Below are 22,000 nucleotides of genomic sequence, written 5' to 3'. Positions count from 1 at the left end.
ACCTACTCTGAAATCTGTTGAAATGCTGTGCGTGTGTGCGTGCTTGTTATGTGTGACATGTTTAGAGTTTAAAGTGTGCCGATGCGATGTAATTAATCTCACATACTGTAACTAGAGCAATTATTAATCGTGTATATTTCTGCTTTACAGGTAAGGAATTTTTACATAGAAGACGTTAAACCGGCTGCATTTTCGACTGGGTTCATTGATATGAAATTTGCACAAGATACTGCTTCAGCCGAACCCAGACCTAACCCAGACCTTTTTTTTTTTTTACGTGGAGAAATCCCTAACGGTACCCCTAACCCTCCCCTAAGCCAGACCTAACCCAGTTACACTTGTAACATTTCATTGTATTGCATTTCACTTATTTGAATAAATTGCAGTTAAGTGGTAAAAGAGTTTTTTTATTTAACGAGCATTACTTACTCCTTCCTATTCCAAATCACATATAAAAGATATGCTAAAAAGAACACCTAAAAAGATCCTTCCACGCAGAGTGGTTTTAAAAATCTTCGCATTAAAGCACTACTTTAAATATGCCATTCACTACTCTCAAACTCTATCGACTTTCGTTCAAGGCTTCTACTTCTCTTCAGAGACATTACTTTGCGCTACCTCTTTCCACGTCATGTTATCCTGTTACGAAGCCCAATTTTGTGCATTCTGAAAATTTTTGCAGGTTTTGGCCCAGGTATCAGGAGAACATGTAGTGAAAAGAGGTATTCTGAATTTCAGCTGCGAAGGCATCCTCGACTCTCTCTCCGAAGACGTTACTTAGTGCCACCTCTTTCGACGGCATGTTCTCCTGTTACAAAGCCCAATTTTGTGCATTCTGAAAATTTTTGCCAGATTTTGGCCCAGGTATCAGGAGAACATGAAGCGAAAAGAGGTATTCTGAATTTCAGCTTCGAAGGCATCCTCGACTCTCTCTCCGAAGACGTTACTTAGTGCCACCTCTTTCGACGGCATGTTCTCCTGTTACAAAGCCCAATTTTGAGCTTTCTGAAAATTTTTGCCAGATTTTGGCCCAGGTATCAGGAGAACATGAAGCGAAAAGAGGTATTCTGAATTTCAGCTGCGAAGGCATCCTCGACTCTCTCTCCGAAGACGTTACTTAGTGCCACCTCTTTCGACGGCATGTTCTCCTGTTACAAAGCCCAATTTTGTGCATTCTGAAAATTTTTGCCAGATTTTGGCCCGGGTATCAGGAGAACATGAAGCGAAAAGAGGTATTCTGAATTTCAGCTGCGAAGGCATCCTCGACTCTCTCTCCGAAGACGTTACTTAGTGCCACCTCTTTCGACGGCATGTTCTCCTGTTACAAAGCCCAATTTTGTGCATTCTGAAAATTTTTGCCAGATTTTGGCCCAGGTATCAGGAGAACATGAAGCGAAAAGAGGTATTCTGAATTTCAGCTTCGAAGGCATCCTCGACTCTCTCTCCGAAGACGTTACTTAGTGCCACCTCTTTCGACGGCATGTTCTCCTGTTACAAAGCCCAATTTTGAGCTTTCTGAAAATTTTTGCCAGATTTTGGCCCAGGTATCAGGAGAACATGAAGCGAAAAGAGGTATTCTGAATTTCAGCTGCGAAGGCATCCTCGACTCTCTCTCCGAAGACGTTACTTAGTGCCACCTCTTTCGACGGCATGTTCTCCTGTTACAAAGCCCAATTTTGTGCATTCTGAAAATTTTTGCCAGATTTTGGCCCGGGTATCAGGAGAACATGAAGCGAAAAGAGGTATTCTGAATTTCAGCTGCGAAGGCATCCTCGACTCTCTCTCCGAAGACGTTACTTAGTGCCACCTCTTTCGACGGCATGTTCTCCTGTTACAAAGCCCAATTTTGTGCATTCTGAAAATTTTTGCCAGATTTTGGCCCGGGTATCAGGAGAACATGAAGCGAAAAGAGGTATTCTGAATTTCAGCTGCGAAGGCATCCTCGACTCTCTCTCCGAAGACGTTACTTAGTGCCACCTCTTTCGACGGCATGTTTTCCTGTTACAAAGCCCAATTTTGTGCATTCTGAAAATTTTTGCCAGATTTTGGCCCAGGTATCAGGAGAACATGAAGCGAAAAGAGGTATTCTGAATTTCAGCTGCGAAGGCATCCTCGATTCTCTCTCCGGAGACGTTACTTAGTGCCATCTCTTTCGACGGCATGTTCTCCTGTTACAAAGCCCAATTTTGTGCATTCTGAAAATTTTTGCCAGATTTTGGCCCAGGTATCAGGAGAACATGAAGCGAAAAGAGGTATTCTGAATTTCAGCTGCGAAGGCATCCTCGACTCTCTCTCCGAAGACGTTACTTAGTGCCACCTCTTTCGACGGCATGTTTTCCTGTTACAAAGCCCAATTTTGTGCATTCTGAAAATTTTTGCCAGATTTTGGCCCAGGTATCAGGAGAACATGAAGCGAAAAGAGGTATTCTGAATTTCAGCTGCGAAGGCATCCTCGATTCTCTCTCCGGAGACGTTACTTAGTGCCATCTCTTTCGACGGCATGTTCTCCTGTTACAAAGCCCAATTTTGTGCATTCTGAAAATTTTTGCCAGATTTTGGCCCAGGTATCAGGAGAACATGAAGCGAAAAGAGGTATTCTGAATTTCAGCTGCGAAGGCATCCTCGACTCTCTCTCCGAAGACGTTACTTTGTGCCATCTCTTTCGACGGCATGTTCTCCTGTTACAAAGCCCAATTTTGTGCATTCTGAAAATTTTTGCCAGATTTTGGCCCAGGTATCAGGAGAACATGAAGCGAAAAGAGGTATTCTGAATTTCAGCTTCGAAGGCATCCTCGACTCTCTCTCCGAAGACGTTACTTAGTGCCACCTCTTTCGACGGCATGTTCTCCTGTTACAAAGCCCAATTTTGTGCATTCTGAAAATTTTTGCCAGATTTTGGCCCAGGTATCAGGAGAACATGAAGCGAAAAGAGGTATTCTGAATTTCAGCTTCGAAGGCATCCTCGACTCTCTCTCCGAAGACGTTCCTTAGTGCCACCTCTTTCGACGGCATGTTCTCCTGTTACAAAGCCCAATTTTGTGCATTCTGAAAATTTTTGCCAGATTTTGGCCCAGGTATCAGGAGAACATGAAGCGAAAAGAGGTATTCTGAATTTCAGCTTCGAAGGCATCGCCTTAAAGTAGCAAACAAGAGCTACGCCTTTCATGGGCCTTTAAACAGTTCGCGGTTAATGTGATGCTTTTGGAAGATTCGAAGCTTGTAATTTCTGAATGCAAAATTTGTTCTGTTGCAAAATTTTCTTAAATATCGACTTATTAACAAAGGAAATCTATGATATTCTTAAGGAAATACCATAGATATTTGGAATTTGGATAGGAATATGTAAAAGGTATTTGTGAATAATAATACAGTTTGTTTCAAGTTTCTTTCATTTTATTTGCATAAAAGGCCTTTACAGTGTTACAATAAAGTATAAGGTATATAAAGTCACTATTTTCTTGTGATTACTATCAAGGTTTCCATCATTCCGTCAAAATATTCCGAAGTTAAAACCTGTAAGAAGAAAAATATGTTTAGTAACTTGACTTGTCTATTATTGAACATGGGAGAAACGTTACAACATAGTTACAAAATAGTCTTGGAGAAATGTAACAATAAATAAAAAAAATTTAAAGTGTTCCTATATCTACCGCGAATTACTTTTTTATTCCTGTTACTTTAAAAATAAATAGAATATTGAAGTGAGATTATTTCCAGTATTATTCCTTTCATTCATTTTTATATAATATCATTCAGTATAGTATGTCCTCCTCTGTACTTGGTTACAATAGCATGTCCAACTTCCAAGCATTATTGTCGAGTTATTATTATAATTTTGCAGATTCTAACTTATACTACTAATTACATACTTTCAGTGATACCTATATTACAATAATGCAAAAAGTATTTATGTAATTATAAAGTACCATTGAATGTTTGAACCTGTTTTTCTCAAAAACGCTAAAAGTGGACATACAATATGTGTGCACTAATTGTAAGCCATCGATGTACAATAGGAAATTTTTTTTTAAGGTAGGTTAGTCCGTTGTTGTTCTAACTGCCTGAATTACTATGACATAAATACGACAGCGATTTCAAGTGATGTATATGTAACGATAAAAGCGTTAATTTAGTAAATGTATACAATTCCCAGCAGTTCCTATGTCAATGTATGCCTAAAATGAATATAACCTAACCTAGAATCGTCTGAAAATGCATACATTGACTCCATCATGCTTTTATTGTGGCTCGTATATCCAGCTATCGCTTCAGTTTTGCTATGAATCCACGTTGGCAGTCCTCCCGAGTAGGCGCCATCTCGTATCTACTACCTCAACTAAGTTTGTCACGTGACTTGCTATGTATTATCGCCAATATGGCGGAACTCTGATTTGGGAATGTAGTCACGAGTTTTCGTTTTTCGTTCTTATACGAGCAGATTTTGGTCTGGGAGAGGTCTCATTCGAAAGAAGAAGATTCAATGCGGAGCGCTCTGCTCACCGTTTGAGTCACAAAACTCTTTTAGTGACCTAAAAATGCTTGGATTCTGCGGGTATATTTTGTCGACTTTTGCTTTACTTTGGACACTGATATTATTACATATCAACACAATCTCGTTGAACCATGAGCAGAGCGCTCCGCATTGAACCTTCCTCTTTCGAATGAGACCTCGCCCAGCCCCAAATCTGCTCATATAAGGACGAAAAACGAAAAATCCCGAACCCATGTTTCGGGCCAGATTGTGTCGGTATACAGCGCGCTGCATTACCCGTGTCTACCCCCTTAAGCATGCGGCATCCTCTACTAACCTAGTAGCTAGTGAAGGATGCCGAATGCTTAAGCATTTGCTTAAGAATAAGTAGCGATTGAGAATACCGCCCGTTGTTTCGATCCTCCACATTTCGAAGAGTCATCTTAGTTCAATAGTCTTAGGACTAGATGGCCATAGCGTCTTTAGTCCAAAGATTCTAATTCCCGTTAAAAAGCAATAAATTAACAAAATCGTCAAGCAATTTCGTGCATAACAGATCTCAATCGGCTTGATTGAAATGTGAGAACCATCGAAATCACGATTAAATGAATAAAAAAAATCGTTACTTATATACATATGATTGGAGAGGCCAGGAAGCTTGTAGCAAACTTCAGGAAGTCCAAAGAAGTCTGCAAACGGCAAGATGGCTGGTGCCATAGTGCGTTGTTTTCAGATCCCGAGGAGGCAATTGGGTAAGATTTCACGTTATTCTGTTTCAAACACACGCAGGGTCTTCGAAATATTCGATGTGAATGAGGGCGCGTCGAATGTCGACACTCCGTTGTTTCAACCCTTCCCCAGATTTTCGATATTTTGCGTTAGTATTAAGACAAGGTTATGTAATTAAAGGGACTCGTTCGCATTTAAGGTCTCCTTGGATCAACTTTGACCCACCAGCAGCAAAGAACGCTCGCCGATGCCGCGCCAGACGCGAAGGTGCGATCGTTTAATACTTTCTCACCGTTAACGTATTACGCGATGTTTTGACACTGTTCTGATGCTCCTCTCCTCTCGATTTCGTTTCCAGAAAAGGGGTGGTCCTCTGGCTGACCAGGACCGTATCTTCACGAACTTGTACGGCAGGCACGATTGGCGGTTGAAGGGCGCTCTGAAAAGGGGAGATTGGTATAAGACCAAAGAGATCTTGCACAAGGGCGCAGACTGGATCATCAACGAGATCAAGGTCTCCGGTCTGAGAGGTCGTGGTGGGGCTGGCTTTCCATCTGGCATGAAATGGTCGTTCATGAACAAGCCATCCGACGGCCGGCCAAAGTATCTAGTAATAAACGGAGACGAAGGAGAACCAGGCACGTGCAAGGATCGCGAGATCCTGCGCCACGACCCGCACAAACTCGTGGAGGGCTGCCTCATCGCCGGTCGTGCGATGGGAGCTTGCGCGGCTTACATCTACATTCGCGGAGAATTCTATAACGAGGCTTCCAACATGCAAGTCGCCATTGCCGAGGCGTACCAAGCTGGTCTGATCGGAAAGAACGCGTGTGGCTCTGGCTATGATTTCGACATCTTCGTGCAACGCGGAGCCGGGGCATACATCTGTGGCGAGGAAACAGCTCTCATCGAGTCTATCGAAGGAAAACAGGGAAAGCCTAGGCTGAAGCCCCCTTTCCCAGCCGACGTGGGCCTGTTCGGATGCCCTACAACCGTCACCAATGTCGAAACAGTCGCCGTGGCTCCTGTACGTATTCAGCGTCATTGAGAAACTTGTACGACTAGAGAGTTCTGTGTCTAAAATTAAAATTTCCTTGTATAGACCATTTGCCGGAGAGGTGGAACCTGGTTCGCGTCATTCGGTCGCCCGCGTAATCACGGCACCAAACTGTTCAACATCTCGGGGCACGTGAACAACCCGTGCACGGTGGAGGAGGAAATGTCCATTCCTTTGAAGGAACTTATCGAGAGGCACGCTGGAGGCGTGATCGGTGGGTGGGATAATCTGATGGGTGTGATTCCCGGTGGTTCCTCCACTCCCGTCATTCCTAAAAGGTACTGAACTGGCAAACAAAAATGAGTGCCTTTAATCATCTCCACAATCTTGCAGCGTCTGCGACACAGTATTATTGGACTTCGACGACCTGGTCCGAGTGCAGAGCTCCTTCGGTACAGCGGCTGTGATCGTTATGAACAAGCAAACAGACATCATCAAAGCCATCACGCGGCTAATCAGTTTCTACAAGCACGAGTCCTGCGGCCAGTGTACTCCGTGTCGCGAGGGTATCAGCTGGATGTACAAGATCTTGAAGAGGTACGCGAGCGGTTGATCTAGCTCCGCGAGACGCGGTATCGAAAGGTATTAAGTACGTGTTTCTTCAGGTTCGTCGAGGGAGAGGCCGAGGAGCACGAGATAGACATGCTGTGGGAGCTGACCAAACAAATCGAATTGCACACTATTTGCGCGCTGGCCGACGGTGCCGCGTGGCCAGTACAGGGTCTGCTCAGGCACTTCCGGCCGGAAGTAGAGGCGCGCATTAGGGAGCGCAAACAAGCTAGAGCGAATTGAAAATAAAGGTAGCGACCAGAAACAGCGGAATTTTCCACACTATTACGAGTTGACTGTGCGAAATTGGGGGGGGGGGCGGGGGGCGGGGGGCGGGGGACGCGTGCCGACCTGTATAAACCTGTAAGAGTGATTTTATATTTATTTTCAGTGTACATATGCGAATCCACTCGCGCGACGTAGTCACGTTTCCTATGTAATTCCGCCGGACCCTGGTTAAGTCTTGACGGTTCGGCGAATAAAACAGTTATTGAAAACGATACTCGTTTGCATTTCTGCGTGGGCAATTGGATAGGCCGCATCGTAGAACCCCCGAACTGAGATTTCGATCGTTGCTAGCGCGGCGAGCTTGAAATAAGGATAACTGGACAGGGGACACATACCGAACGATACTTTGCATTTATTCGTCCATTATACAAGAAAGAATTCTCTAGCGCTAACGTTCCGCTGACTACGGTACAGATAATAATGTCGCTCGGATACGGTACAATGTGCGTATACAATATATATATACATATATTGTGTATATATATATATCGTATACAATACAAATATATATACATACAAAAGCGCTCGCTTCATTTACAGACCGATGTTTTCACTCTCTCCCTCTCTCGCTCTCTTATACTGTGCCATTTAAGTCGGGGGACTGTCTTTTTAGAGTTTCGTTCCTCTTTATATACCTTTTTTTTTCATTTTCTTTATTCTCTCTTTCTCTCTCTCTCTCTCGCTCTCTCTCTCTCTATCTCTCTCTCTCTCTCAATATCGAGTTAGTTTACTTAAATAAAGTTAAGCTAGCCATTACAATTCGGAATAGCTTGTGATCACGACAAGGTATCCCGGTGAGTTAGTAAGCGCACACACTGTCTTTTATGATAGGTCCGTTGTTACGTTGTATCTCCCTCCTCTATCTCTATCTACCTAAAATCTCTGTCCACTTCTCTCCGTTTGCCTGTTGCTATCGAGAAGCCCGAGAGGGGGCCGGGAATTTCGCGCAAACACCATCGGCGGCGTCCCTTGCTCTTTATCGTCTCGTCGAACCGACAAATATACATTTTATTCGCGACTATTACAAAGGTTTCGTACAAAAGGTTCGCGTTCCCTTTCCGTGATCACGCTCGTTACGATCGATCTCGCTTGTTCCATGCAGCAGAGTGTTTCGCATGGTCCGTGCCCCTGTGCAATGGCTCCGCAGACGTTCTACCAACCGAAGCCATCGGCTACAGTTGGCCAAACTGCCATAAAGTACTGGCGCAGATAGCTAGACACGAAGACGAAAGATATCTTTGACCCGTTAAGCTCTTACATACCCCTGCCTCCGCGAAACGGAGGGATAGAAATCCTCGATTCCCGTCGCCCCTCGCGGGCACTCTCGGCGCACGATAAAACCCTATGATAATAGCCCCGCTAGAGGAGACGAACGTGACACGTAGCAAAATAATGTACGACGTTAATCTCGTTATTTCACTCGGTTTCGATTGTACTTGTTGCTATATACCATTCCACATAAGAGTAGACCTACGTCCCCACCGATTTGCAACTGATCCGCGCAGCTCCTACTACTGTCAGCGCACGCGATTGGTCGTAGCGCTTTCTCTGTCGGTTTTCGACCAATCAACAGCTTCCGGAGAGTCATAGTTGCGCGGAACGAGTCTACTCTTAAGTGGAATTCAGTACAGTCCTGCCGCGTCCGTTTCAGGACGCGCTGGAACAAGGTACACGATATGATTTCAAGTGAAGCTCTCTCTCTCCCTCCCTCTCTTTCTCTCACACTCTCGCTCTCTCTCTCTCTCTCTCTCTCTCGCTCTCTGTGTATCTGTTTCTCGCCGGACGCGCTCGCTCTTTGGCATGATCGTTGGCTATCCTCTGGCAAGATCATGCTTTTGTCGTTGGAGACCCCCGCCGCTGGACCTGCGCCACTATTTAGTGTCCTGTATATTTGTATACATATATATTATACGTATATATAGTACATATAATCAGCCATAAAAATAGACGCGATTCTATTGCGGTTCGCCTACGTCAGCCCCCTTTGCCTGCGCGGCTCTCGAGGATGATCATTGAACGCTGGTCGACGACGATTCTATTATGCCTCCTCGTTTCCTACTGACACCGTGGCTACGTGGATTTGACAGGTTCTAGGGAGCTGCGTGAGATTTCTGGAAGGTTTGGGTACGACGAAGTAAATCGGTACCGTCGGCGAAGGGTGAAGCTAGCAGCCGAATAGATGACGCTCGATGGCCAGTGGCCAACGCAATGCAACGCAATGGACTCCCTGCTGCTTAGTTTGTCTTTGTTGGCTTGTGAATCATGTGTGTAAGAAAGGTGGGAGTTTGCGCGGGAAGCAAATAAAGAATCGAGAACCTCTGAAACTAGCGTTAGCAGAGTGTAATACTTCCTTCCTCCGCTCTCAAAGAAAATCAATCCTCAGGACAGCCCACGTGTATATAGAGCGCTCCTTCTTCAAGATCAGAGGCCGTCGAATCGCATCCTTGACACGCGACCTCAGAAACAGAAAAGACGGGTAAGCTCCTCCGCCCCCAGTCCACGTGATCAATCAACAACGCGGATTCGATCCATCTGGGCGCCAGTGGCTGACAGTTGCATCAATCTTCTCTCGTGCGCTTCAGTGGCAGTGACTTTTCGACCGTCCCGTTTATAGAACCAGCTAGAATCGTTCCATCGCCTCGTACCAGGTTGGATGGTTCAATCGGTCAAACGACCCTGTCCCACCACGAGCCCGTCAGGATCTCGAGTCCGCTCTGGACTCCCGTCAAACGACACCCCGGTACCCGCGAACTTAGATCTCCCACCCAAAATCAGTAAACTAAAATCTAGCTACAAGCTCGACACCCCGTACGACTGCAACTCCACACAGACAGCAGGGGAGCACCTTTACGATTGAAAGGATAGCCTCTCCGAGGGGGGGGGCAGGTTCGCCGAGAGACGTTCTCAGAGCCTCGAATCGAGCGCAGACACCTGGGCGCGACGGCTTCTCGTCGAAGACCAACGTCGAGGTCTCACCGCGAGTCCAGCGACCTGGTCACAGGGGTGGGTACATGTACGATGGTCGAGATCGCTCGCTGGCGGATGGAAGGCACGGGGTAAGGATATCAAAAAGGGGTACGAAGGGTGGTGACAGCTCGACGATGGCTCCTGAACCGGAACTATCGGTCCACCTCGGCCCAGTCGCTGGCTGCCCACGCGGGCAGCGGGGTCTCGTACTCCCAGCCGGGGCCGCAGTAGCGCCACGCGTGCAGATACATCACGAGGTCAGAGGGCTTCGGGTCTCTGTACTTCACTTTGCACTCGTAGCAGTGCGGGTCGACCGTCATCTTGTCGTTCGCGAAGCTGGAGTCCGGCGGCTCCGAGCCGGTCTGGGTACCAACCGTCACCTTCAGCGACGGCTCCTGCTGCTGTTGCTGCTCCTCCTCGCCCAGGCCGGGAGTCGAGGACGGCGACGTGCCGTCCTTGTCGTTGCTCAGCACACGGTCCTCCATGTCCAGCTTCGGCTTGAACAGGCTCATCTCCGAGTCCCCGTCCATGCCCAGCCAGTTCTCCGCGTTGTGGATGCTGATCAGATCCCTCACCAGCTCCTCGTCGCTCTTCCCGATCTTCCCGCCCTTCCCTTTCTGCGGCCCGAACACCACGTGGTTGTACAGAGGGTCGTTCACCACCGGGTAGCCCAGGTACTGCAGATGCACGCGGATCTGGTGCATCCGACCCGTCTGCGGCTTGCACAGCACCACCGACGACTTGCCGTTGTAGCTGAGTCGCTTGAAACGGGTCACGCAGTCCTTGCCCTTCTCCGAGACCTTGCACACGCCGATCTTGTACGACACCACCTCGATCGGCTCTGAGCAGACCACCTCCTCCTCGGGGAACTCGCCTTCCACCCGACACACGTACTGCTTGTGGACCTGCAATCCGAAGGAAGGTTTCGGTCAGTCAGTTTCGATGAAAATTCTCCAGTTATAGGCAGCAGCGATTTAGACTTTCGATATCGCGAATATTTCCAAGATCGCTGGAGCTAAAACTCCAAGCGCGACTTATTAGCCACCAGACTTTCACGAGCACGCGTTTTATTAGAAGCCTCCGCCGTGTCTTCTTCTAATGCATTATAGATCCCGCGTACTCCCTTCGTCGACCTCATCACGACTGTTTAAGAATTCAGTAGAAACTGCCAATCGAGACCAGCCAGTTTCTCCCCCGGTCACTGGAATTGCGAAACGAACCTGTCTGTTTCTTATTTGGTGCTCCATCTGTCTCGCCTTCTTCGGCGTCCTACCGAAAAGGAGAATACCGCTGGTCAGTCTGTCCAGCCTGTGGATCGTCCTGAGGTTCTTCAGGTTGTACTCCTTCGCCAGGATGAAGACCACGGTGTTGTGTCGATACCGTCCGCACGGGTGCACCTGCAATCCCAAGATTAACTTGATTTATTTATCGTGGGGAGCAGAACGGAGCGGGGGGGCAGGAAGAAGCTAGGGCGGAAGATTGAGAGACATCGATAGAACATCTACCAACGATGCCGTAACTGGAAATACTTTGGGAGAAGAGGGAAGAAAGCTGGGAGATATTTCAGTGTTTGCGGCAGGCTTGCAGGTCGTTCCCAATAAATTCGATCTGATGGAATCGATCCTCAATGCTCCGCGTTATTGCATTACGTCGATTATTTTCAGCCCTTCTTGATGCTCGTTTCTAGACACCCACACTTTGCTTCCTCCTCATCGCCCACGCCAGAGACACTGCTCCCTAATCGAAGGGGACGCGATGATCCGCCAGGCGAAGAGACCGTGCCAATCAAACCCGCGGAACGTTTGCTTTAAAACGTTGAACTGCCACGAAAGGCGCGCTGCCGGCGCCCTGGAATGAAACCCGAGCCTAAGGCTCGATTCCCATTGGCCTATTTGTATATTACTCAGACGGACCAGCCTCGGCAGACCGCGTGACGCGTGGCGCAAGTGCACACACGCGAACGCACCTGCAAACACGCGATCACGACCCATTTCTCCCGGCCATTCGAAGTAGGAAATAAAAAGGAAAAGAGGAAACGTGATCCGGTCCGACAAAAGGGGAACGATTCGGCGGCCGCAGCGTTTGCTCGGCCGATGTTTGTGCTCGCGGTGTGGACACGGGGACTCTGATCCAGGGCGGAAAAAGCGACCGAACGATGGCCTAGAGCGGAGGGAGGGCCTTCCCCCGTTACACAGCGGCAGGGGTTTTAATAAATGTTTGTCCACTCGAGGTGTCGAACGGGCGAAACAAAGGGGTGGCTTTTTGATTGGCGTGTAATGGTCAGTGCAGGTTCTCTGTGACTTTAAACTGTCGGGAGGTTGCTGGAGGGGACAAAGGTTTGCTTGCTCTAGGTGCTTTAAAGTTATTTCGAGAGATAGAGTTAATAATGTGATGGATTGAATACGGTGGGCATGAAAATAAAAGGGAATGCAGCAAGATTTTCTGAAGAGTTAAGAGCAGATTTTCGCTAACAGCCCCCAAAGTAACTGATGTTTAAATTTTATTTTAAAAAACTGTTTGTCATGTTAGATTAAACTCTTTTGGGATATAAGGAGGCATCTTTGAACTTGCAGAAAATACTCTTTTTTTATGTATATCCTTCTTATTGTTTATTAATTATTGTGTAATCTTGTCCACCTCTTCGACGATGTAACTCCTGTTGACGGAATGTGTACCACGTATCACAGTCATCCGATTGCAAAAAAAATAGAAGTTTGTTAAAGTTAGATAGTTTACGCTGGGATTGGTCCACTTTAACGGAAAAAAGAATGAAAAATTGAAAGAGATATAGCGTGTGAGAGAAAAAGTAAGTTTTTTCCTTAGACAAATTTTTCACATTATTCTTCATATCGACGAAAAAAGTATTGCAAATAAACACTGAAATTAAAATTTTAGGTCGAGTCCCAGCGTAAATTATTTAACTTTAAGAAAATTTTCTTCTTTTTGCAGTCAGATGACTGTGATAGGTGTTACACCTGACGCCAACATCGTCGAAGAGATTCCACAATAATTAATTAATAAAAAATAAGGATCGACATAAAAAAAATATTTTCTGCCAGTTTAAAGATGCCTTCTTATATCCCAATAGAGTTTACTACAATATTAACAATAGTTTTTATTTAAAAAAATCATAAATTTTGAGGGCTGTTACACGAGAATCCCCCCTTAAGGTGCAAGTAGTATGGATCCGTTTGTGGCCAGGCAACGGCGACCCTGCTTATTATCGAAAGATAAAGGAAACCGTGATTCTAAATGTAGTGTTAATTTCTCTACTGTCCAATCTAAGTAGTCAGCCACATAAATTTCCAATGAAATTCCAATACCTTTTCCTCGACGTTAAAGTATTAAACACTCTAACCCCTTTCATTACAAGAATATATATCCCAGCGCTTAACAAGCAAAGTGCCACTTGCGGTCCAATAGCGCGCCAGGAACGTAGCAATAAATCCGAAGGGTTCGTTGGAACATCCCGAGTAGACGTTTCTCGAAGGAAGGTCGATAGGGTTGATGGGGCTGGGGACTATTTAAGGTGTAAACAGCGAATAAACGGGATAATAAACAGGAAGTAGGAGGTCGTAAAGACGCGCTGACAGCCGACTGACAACGAGGGCCACTCGATTCGCTGGATAATCCCATGCTTTATCCCTCCTCCCCTTTGTCCGCTCTATGCTCGACCCGATCACTGCGCAGCTCGAGGAATACACGTTGCAAACCCCCTGCCTTTCAGGTCGGACTATTTTTTACCACGGTTAAGAGGCTTTCGAGGTGGACTTAATTATTTAAGGCGATTGCATCGGGGATCGAGCATTGTTGCACGACGCGCTCTTCTATCTTTCCTTCCCTTTTTTCCTCTCTACCTCGACTCGAAGAGGCTCCGATGAAACGGTCGGCTCGAATGGCTCCGCGCCGCGAAATCTCCACAGGTGGGGTGTGCTTGAAATTTGAACGACGCGGGAGCCGTGTGCGGCGAGATTTACCGCGCTCGAATCGCTCGAGTTCGAGGTGAATTTGAGAATCTCAAACAACGGGACGCGGCAAGAATCTCCCGTTTTCCTTCGCAACGGCTCTGCGTCCAGTGCATTGCCCCTCGTTACAGAACACAGCCACAAACGATACGCGAGTCAAAGAGAGGCTAATATTAATTAAGCAGGCGAATGAAATTTGTATACTCGCGGAACAGGGTAGACGACCGCGGGACAGGTACGCCGTAAAACCTAACGCGCTTCCCCACGCGTTTTCCGCCCCGGGGGCAAAAGGCTGGGGAATAAAACCGACCTGGCCATTGTTCCTCCGTAATTAAATGATCATTTCGCGGCCACCAGAACGTTTTTGCGCTGATTAACTGAATCCCCTGAATGGTAATTAAGTGTCCCTCGATGTTTGGCTCGGTGTAGTTTTGGCTGCGCTCTCCCCCGTACAACCGGGAGGGTTGTAAATCGAACGGGACAAAAAGCTGGCTACGTGGAACTCCGCTAGCTTCGCGACGACCCAAGAAGCTTCGTACACTGCGCCATTCGCGGATAGTAACAAACCCGATCACTTTGCTCCGCTGTCTCGTTTAATTGGTGTTTGAAATTTAGACTCTATGGTTTCCCGGAGATCCGTCAGGCTCTCGAAGAGCATCGATCCTTGGAATCGTCGCGATGACTCCCCGCGATCGCTTGCGAAATAACCTCGGAGATGCTATCGCGCTTCGCAGAAAGCCTTCGACGGATAGAAAGTAGGCAATTTTTCTCTAAATTATTTTCCCATTAGCCTCGCGTCCAAGCGTTACGAAACCCTTAACGATCCTCGCGGTGACATTTCGCAGTGGCTGACACCGAGGCAGGAATGATTTACCACGCGGATCCAGCAGCTACGCGCGTCGCGTAGAATTCCAGCAATTTTAATCAGACTCATCGAACAGAGGCGCAATTTACGTCTGGCTGTTACGCGACCCCCAGCCTCCGGGGGCCTATAATTTTCAATTATAACGCGATTACGGGAAAGAAAATTGAAAATCGGAGACAAAGGACGCTCGGACACTGAGCCCGGCTCCGTTTCCAAGCGTCCCACGCTTCGTTTATCGAGCGTGCCTTCCATTCCCGTCGACCTTTAGCGAAAGATTACAGGTAGAATTTAATTGCGAAAGGCGGGGGATTTTTACGAACATCGCGTGCGAGAATGAATTCGAGTTTGGGAGTTCGAGGCACGGATCGAGGCAACGATACTTCATTGTACTCGCTGGCATTTGAAGGTACGGCGCCTTTCCACTGGTGTACCGACCTCTGGCATTTCCGAGCAGCCGTGCGTTTAACTGTTTTCACCATTTTTTGGAGCCCCGAAGCGCGGGGAGAGACGAGAGTTCGCGAGTGAATTTCGTACGGCTATATCTCGCTTGCGCCTTGCTGGAGGAGCTAAGGTACACTCGCTGGCTTTCGATTCTAGTCCCAAAGTAAATTCTGAAAACCTGAAACCATTGATCGCGCGTGGATTCGCGCGACTGTTAAAATCACCATCGGCAAGCGAGGATCGGTTATTTGCACAGTCGCGGAATCCTCGAGCGACGCATAAAGGAGGTTACATGTGCGGACGAGAGGAGACGTTCCAAGAAAAAGGTTGTTAGTAAAAGGAAAGCGAGGATGCAACGGTTGGAGGCGGGTGCGATGGGAGCCGCGAGGGGGAAGGGAAGAGTTTGAAATGAGCAGGTTCGGGGAGGCAGAAAAATAATGGCGATGGTGCGTGGGCGAAGGTGTCAGCGGGAAGAAATGCGTTACGAAGTTGCCGTTCGATTATTCATAACCGTTTTGTCACGTCCAGCCGAAGGTTGTCGGCGCTGGGCGATGAGTAACCAAGCCAGCTGGCGAGGCCGGGGATAGGAAAAATTAGTAAAAATGCAGAGCCTGCGTGCGGTTAATTGCGCGAAGCGGAGGAAAACGGAAACTTACCGTGACACGGAAAAAAAAAGGTGTAAAGGTAAGGACGCGGGGATATCAACGACGATCTGGCGCGCAGCGGACTCGAACGCTTCCTTCACCTTTTTCCGATCGTCTTTCTACATTACAAAATCGCGACGGATACCGCGGCTTCGCGGGGAATAAATTATAAACCCTTCCGGCTTCGGAATGACTGTCTGTCATCTGTTCCCTACTTTGGTATGCTAATTGAAATGCTTCGAAATTTTAGGATATTGTTTAGATGCTCTTCTGCCTGCTTAATTCTCCTCTTTACATTTACTGAACACTTGCTTCTAGTATATACAGTAGCAAACAAAAAGTTACCACTTTTTCGAACCACCCTACTTTTATTACCTTTCAATATCAACTCAAAACTGCAGTGTGCGCCTAATATACATATTCTGAAAGAGAATTGAAAGCTGTATAAAAATCAGTTACAGTTGAATTTATTTAACTGACAAACAAAAACCCTACGTAACATTTAACAAGGCAACGCACTTTTAAAGCCAACAGAAAGTTACCACTTTTGAACATTAATAAAAAAATCTAATACTTTGTGGAGGCGTCTTTTGCTTTTAGGACAACCTAAAAAGTTACGAAAGGTGGTAAGAAGAAGTTTAGGTCGTTGACCTCAAAAATGTGTTACCCCGTTCTATGTTATATAACACTTTGTGTTTGTCAGTTAAATAAGTTCAACTTTAACTAGGTTCTATACAGCTTTAAATTCTCCATCAGAATGTGCATATTAAGCCTACCAGTCCCAAATGTATGCTAAAAAATAACAAAAATAGAACAAATCGAGAGAGTTAGTGTAGTCCCTACACCCCTTCTACTTTCTAATTCTTTTATTAACTCCCTCTTCGTCCCTTTCACACTCCATTGCACCCGCAATCTTCCTCTACGTTATCTTTCCCATTTCCACTCCCTACACGTAACAATTCTATCCCTTCTCCCTTATCAACCCTCGTCCCATCCCTACTCTAGCATTCCCTTCCTTATAAAACTCCATTCGAACCCCTCTCCGCCCCCTTTCATCCACCCTATTCTCCTATCTCTAGCCTACTCCCCTTGCCTCCCCCGGAATCTGCCATTTTCGCCAAAGCAGCCTCCCCGTATCAGCGACTTATCTGGTCGCTAACTACCAAACGAAGCCCCGCGAACATTTCAGCCACCCCCCTCCCGGGTGACGGCGGGCAAGCGAACGGTCCAGTTGCGCTCCCGGGCTAGAAGCAGCGCTCGCAGCGATGAAATCGCGGACGATGGATACCCGGCGGGGCCAGGCGAACTCGGGGATTGATCGTACGGGAGCCTTCGGGCCAAAAATAATCGGCCAGGGCGCGGGAAGCGAGCTAGCTAGGCGTGCAAGCGAACAAGACGAGCAGGCGGACAATCGCGCGCGCCAGCGCGTACAATCGTCGCGACGGGATGCAGAACGAAGCGACAGAAGCGTTTTTGGCAGTACAGTCCTGGCAGTACACCACTTACAGGGATGGAGGCGGGCTTGTTGACCACGACGACGTCCTCGTCCATGTGTATCACCGTGATCGGCTCCGAGGTGACAGGCACCTCGTGTCTGCAACACACCAATCGCAACCAGCTTAACGTGGCTTTGTTCCTCTTACGCGTACCTCCTTTCTCTCTTCCCACCGTTCCAAATACCACGCTCTCTCGTTCACGAGAGTTCTCTCTCACACACACACACGCGCACACACGGACAGACAGACACAGAGACAGGGAGAGGTTCGAGCATCGTTCGTCCATGGGATGTTCGCCATGGACGAAGGAATGCGCTCGCCCCGGTGCTCGATTCATCGAGCATGCTACGTAGGCGCAGCCTGGGAGACTGGGCTACTGTCAACTGCGTATTACTTTGACGTTGCGAGATGCGATGTTGTCGGGCCAGGTGCAATTGTAACGGGACGTGCCAGGGTGTTGTATGGGGAATGGTACGCGAGTGCTAAGTGTCTTCGGGAAGGATTGAGAATGTAAGGTTGTTTGTATGCACTTCTCTTGAGCGTCCTGCGTGGAGGAAAGAGTACACCGTATGAGATGCGAGTGCTCGGTTACTTTAGCTGCTAAATAAACACCCTACAATCCACTTGAAACCAATCCTCACCCCGATCGTGAAAACCGAGCTCGTACTCCGCGCCGCTTCGCGTCTAGTTCCCCCGCACCGAGTCCCCCCCGGAAAATGAAGTAAAAACCTGGCAAAAGGGAGCGAGCGGACGGCTGGTACAGGGCCAGATGATTCCCCGGTGAAACGGAACGCGCTCGATCGAGTGTTCTCCACGGTTGAGAAAGTGGAAACCGCGTAAGCCGAAAGTGGAAACCGTTGCACCGTGGTGCAACCCTTTTATCTCTGACGGCCAAGCTAAACAGGTTAATGGGGAAACGCGGCGGGTAGGAGAGAAAGAAACGGCGGAAAGCTGGGGCGGGATGAAAGAGAGAGAGAGAGAGAGAGTAGACGCGGCTGGCGAGGGGGAGCGAATGAGGGACGAAGAAACACGACAGGTGGGCTACGTACATGCACACGCTGGCGACTCCAATTACACGTTCCATCTACCTAATGCATTCCACTCCGTGAAACTGCAGTCGTCGTCGCATGCACGAGCATTCCTGTCCCTCTCCAGCCGTCGACAATAAGGAAGCCACGGCTGGAGAGGCCTGGAGAGGTTTCATGCTTCCTCGGCGGCTGCCACGAGAATTTTCGAACGCCTCTGTTCATCCTTTCCCCCTTTTCTTTCCACCCTTCTCGCGTGTCTCTCCTCCGGGACTGTTCTTTCCCCCTTTGCGCGGCTCCTTTTCTTCCTTGACCGCGCCGCGGCCGGGCATTGTTAACGGGGAACACTCGCCGCGCTGGCTTTTCAGATAACTCAATCCCGGAGTGGAGAAAGTGTACCGAGTTCGCGAGTTTATTAAAGCTGCGAAGTGATTTCCGCGAGCCACGGGGCAGACTTCCAGAGCTTCGCGCGAGGATGTTGGCTGACGAGGGTGAACGGGGTTGGGAACATCGAGTTCACTCGAATTTTGCGTAGAATTAGTGTGCACAGTGGACGAAGTACTAATCTCGAGCACGAAACAAGTGAAAAAGCTGAAAAAACGTGTCCTCTCCTTAAGAGGGTATTCTACCCAAAAATTCTATTTTTTTTTATTGTAAAATATTTTAGGGTTTCGAAAATATGTCTCTAAAATATTAAGGTGAAATTCGAAAAACTCCCAGAGTTATAGGGGTTTAAGGCCGCAGCGTGGCCGGCAGTCGTTCCTTCGACCCTTGTATCTTGTAAAGAGGCTATGACTGCCAGCAGAGAAGAGAGAGCTGCCCAACATGATTTTTTTGAAGCTCAGGAAGGTTTCCTCTACGGTTCTGGTATACGAGATTAGGGATAAGTTACAGAAATTAGTTGTTATCTACCGCAACTTCAGTCGTATAGGTCGTACTGCATGAAACACTTTAAACGCGCTTTTCTCGAAACAATTTTTTTAGATCGGGCGCACATTTTTCTCAAAAACTACTGGACCGATTGAGCTAAAATTTGACACACATTCAAAGTGAACGTGTACCTATAGTCGGAACTAGAATTATATCAATAGTTTTGATACAACCTTCCCCACACCTTGTTTTAGCTCAAGAAAAGTCGAAAAAATCAAATATAAATTTTTAAACAGCTGTGATTTCGGTAACAATGTCCGGACTTGGTTACATCTAGTTCGGGCGATAACTACGCTCATATAGATTAAAAAAATCTTTGGTACTTTCGTTTCAGATGACTAGGACGGCCGCAATTCGTGCACCCAATGGGGCCGGTTTTTGATGACGTGACCCACGCTTCGGCGTGTAACTTGTACAAATTTCAATATAACACATTCCAAAAATTTGTGTTGATAGTTCAAACACTACTAAATATGTGTGCAAAACCGCTGCCCTGTAGGTGCGATAGGTTTTCCAGAATTAATTTTCAAATATCACCTTCAAAAACGAGTGTCTAGACTAGAATACCCCCTTAAATGTCTCTAACGTCACGCAGCAACTTTCACCGTGGAAACTTCATTGTGTCCCCGACATATCCCTGGCCATTCATCCGAGCTGGGTATCAAGACATCAATCTAGCATTACGAGCACGTAGCCCGTGGCTTCTGCGAGCAAGACGCGAGCATAAAACCGTTGTAATATTCCGCAAGAGCTTCCCCTGGCTGTCCTCTAACCTGCGCGAGTTGGGCCATAGTTGTTCCTGGGCTAAGCGCAGCTCGAGCTTCGGATCCGCTAGCCCGTTTCCACGATTAAAAGATCAACAATCTACAAAATTCCCCGCTTCCTAGAACCGCATAGTCGCAATTCAGCGAGAGTCGCGTTTTTGGCTGGATCGACTCTTGGCGTCCGAGCAGTCTCGGAAGATCGGCTTATTTATTATCCTTCGTCGCTGAATTTAGACCGCGGCCAGTGGGCACGCGTGACGGAAGCTTTACGGTCGTTAAACAAACGTCGCCACGACAATGTCCGTATCGAATCGAATCCCTGTACCGCGATTCGATTGCGCAACACTCGGGGATCAAAGTGGCGCGCTGGTATAAATAATTTCGGGATTCCTTGTCCTAGAACCGCAAGGTGATAGAATACACTTCGTCTACGACGAGAAATGCATCTCGCGCGAGCTTCTCAAGCTGTTTCTGCTTCGTGGTAACCAGAGGTCTCTCGATTGTCCTTTCTTATAATTGGAAAAAGACAGCGCGAAGACGCGGCAATGTTTAACATCCAATAGAATACGTGGCTAACGAAGGAAAAATTAAATCGCGTTTTATCCGCGGATAAAGATTGCAATTCGGAAGAGCTCGGCTTTCCTGCTGAATGCAGAATCAATGAGAAACCTTTGGAATTCATGCTCCACCCTACTGAGCTCTACAGTCGCCCGCGATTCTCGAAAGGGGAACTCGTTACATCGAAATCTTACTCTGTTAATTGACGAACAGATGGATTGCTTGTGGTTAACGGAGGGGAAAGGAAAAAGAACAGCTTCCACCCTTTCGTTTCGCGGCTTCAAACGCGCCGAAACTTCGACTCGCGGTTTTACGGGTCCGCGGTGAACAGGAATGCGAAACTCCAAGGAAAAGTTACTTCAGCGGCTGCATGTTTAGCGCGAAAATCCTCGAGGCTCGTTTACCGTCGGCTGAAAAATCACGGATATAATTAATCGTCGCTGAGACTCAACGACGGGTCATTAAGATCGCGTCGTACATAGTAATTGGCTTCGAGCTTCGATAAAAACCCTGCAACCCTCGACGAGCGATTAAACGTTACGCGTCTGAGAAAAAGAGGGGAGTAATGGATAACAACAGGCGTTCCCCATTTTTTTTTTAAGGAACTGCCATTTTTTTTATATTGCTGGAGACTCTTAAGGGTACTAAGTAGGCAGTCGTTCCTGTCTAAAATGAAGCATTTCTGTTACAATTAATTACAAAGAAACAAATTGAAACTGAGACTTGTTCTTTGGCATGAAGTTTATTAACATCGTAAGCTTTAAGAAGACTTGTTTGTTTTGTCAAAAATATGCATTATATATGACGCTACAGATGGATTTTTAAAGAGGCTTTTTAAAAAAAGTTTCTTTTGTTTTGCAGTGATAACTCAAAAATGGAGGTTCCAATCGATTAAAAACAAATTCGAGCATCTTCACAAAATGTGTAGTTTCGAACCGGACCTAAATTAAAGTTAATGAAAACTCTTATTCTTTATGAGAAGAAACTCAGACCTCATCTTTTGGGGCTTGAGAGATGGTAAAACCTCACCAATGGGGTTTTAGTTTCTTTTCATAAGGAATAAGAGTTTTCATTAACTTTAATTTAGGTCTGGTTCAAAACTACACATTTTGTGAAGTTGCTCGAATTTGTTTTGAATCGATTGAAACCTCCGTTTTTGAGTTATCATTGCAAAACAAAAGAAACATTTTTTAAAAAGCCTCTTTAATGATCCATCTGTAGCGTCATATATAATGCATATTTTGTATTAAA

General features: G+C 46.9%; 3 protein-coding genes and 1 long non-coding RNA gene across 5 annotated transcripts in view; 2 read left to right on the top strand and 2 right to left on the bottom strand.

Annotated features, from left to right (window-relative positions):
* The window catches only part of L(2)37cd (general transcription factor IIIC subunit l(2)37Cd), a 42,713-nt gene extending 42,314 nt beyond the window's left edge, over positions 1-399 (top strand). The window contains exon 10 of the transcript XR_013085615.1: positions 151-399. The gene's annotated coding sequence lies outside the window, so the exon portion shown is untranslated. The remainder of the gene's footprint in view (positions 1-150) is intronic.
* A 2,972-nt stretch (positions 400-3,371) lies between these two features.
* LOC143370299 (uncharacterized) lies at positions 3,372-4,211 on the bottom strand. The gene is made up of 2 exons (XR_013085589.1): positions 3,927-4,211; positions 3,372-3,513 (listed from the first exon to the last, which is right to left on the bottom strand). It is a non-coding gene; the product is annotated as an uncharacterized LOC143370299 (long non-coding RNA).
* An 860-nt stretch (positions 4,212-5,071) lies between these two features.
* Nd-51 (NADH dehydrogenase (ubiquinone) 51 kDa subunit) lies at positions 5,072-7,306 on the top strand. The gene is made up of 7 exons (XM_076815554.1): positions 5,072-5,223; positions 5,400-5,467; positions 5,559-6,227; positions 6,303-6,535; positions 6,591-6,794; positions 6,863-7,057; positions 7,198-7,306. The coding sequence occupies exons 1-6, from the start codon at positions 5,175-5,177 to the stop codon at positions 7,047-7,049; spliced, it is 1,410 nt and encodes a 469-aa protein (XP_076671669.1). The 5' UTR covers positions 5,072-5,174; the 3' UTR covers positions 7,050-7,057; positions 7,198-7,306.
* Positions 7,307-7,426: 120 nt separating this feature from the next.
* LOC143370429 (pseudouridylate synthase RPUSD2) overlaps positions 7,427-22,000 on the bottom strand; it is a 151,246-nt gene continuing 136,672 nt past the window's right edge. For both annotated transcript variants that reach the window (XM_076815546.1, XM_076815547.1), the window contains 3 exons: positions 17,483-17,570; positions 11,282-11,458; positions 7,427-10,966 (listed from right to left, as the gene is read on the bottom strand). In XM_076815546.1, the coding sequence (XP_076671661.1) occupies positions 10,214-10,966; positions 11,282-11,458; positions 17,483-17,570 (1,018 nt within the window). In that variant the 3' untranslated portion in view covers positions 7,427-10,213. The remainder of the gene's footprint in view (positions 10,967-11,281; positions 11,459-17,482; positions 17,571-22,000) is intronic.

This window comes from Andrena cerasifolii, chromosome 6 (assembly GCF_050908995.1).
Source record: "Andrena cerasifolii isolate SP2316 chromosome 6, iyAndCera1_principal, whole genome shotgun sequence".
NCBI lineage: Eukaryota > Metazoa > Arthropoda > Insecta > Hymenoptera > Andrenidae > Andrena > Andrena cerasifolii.
The sequence above is the reverse complement of the archived record's forward strand: the minus strand, read 5'-3'. Positions and strand labels throughout refer to the sequence as shown.

Excerpts from the sequence above, each read along its gene's own strand:
- Nd-51 (XM_076815554.1), top strand. The coding sequence starts at position 5,175 with ATGGCTGGTGCCATAGTGCGTTGTTTTCAGATCCCGAGGAGGCAATTG. Across the intron at positions 5,224-5,399 it reads GATCCCGAGGAGGCAATTGG|GTCTCCTTGGATCAACTTTG; the intron begins GTAAGATTTCAC and ends TTCGCATTTAAG. Across the intron at positions 6,536-6,590 it reads ACTCCCGTCATTCCTAAAAG|CGTCTGCGACACAGTATTAT; the intron begins GTACTGAACTGG and ends ACAATCTTGCAG.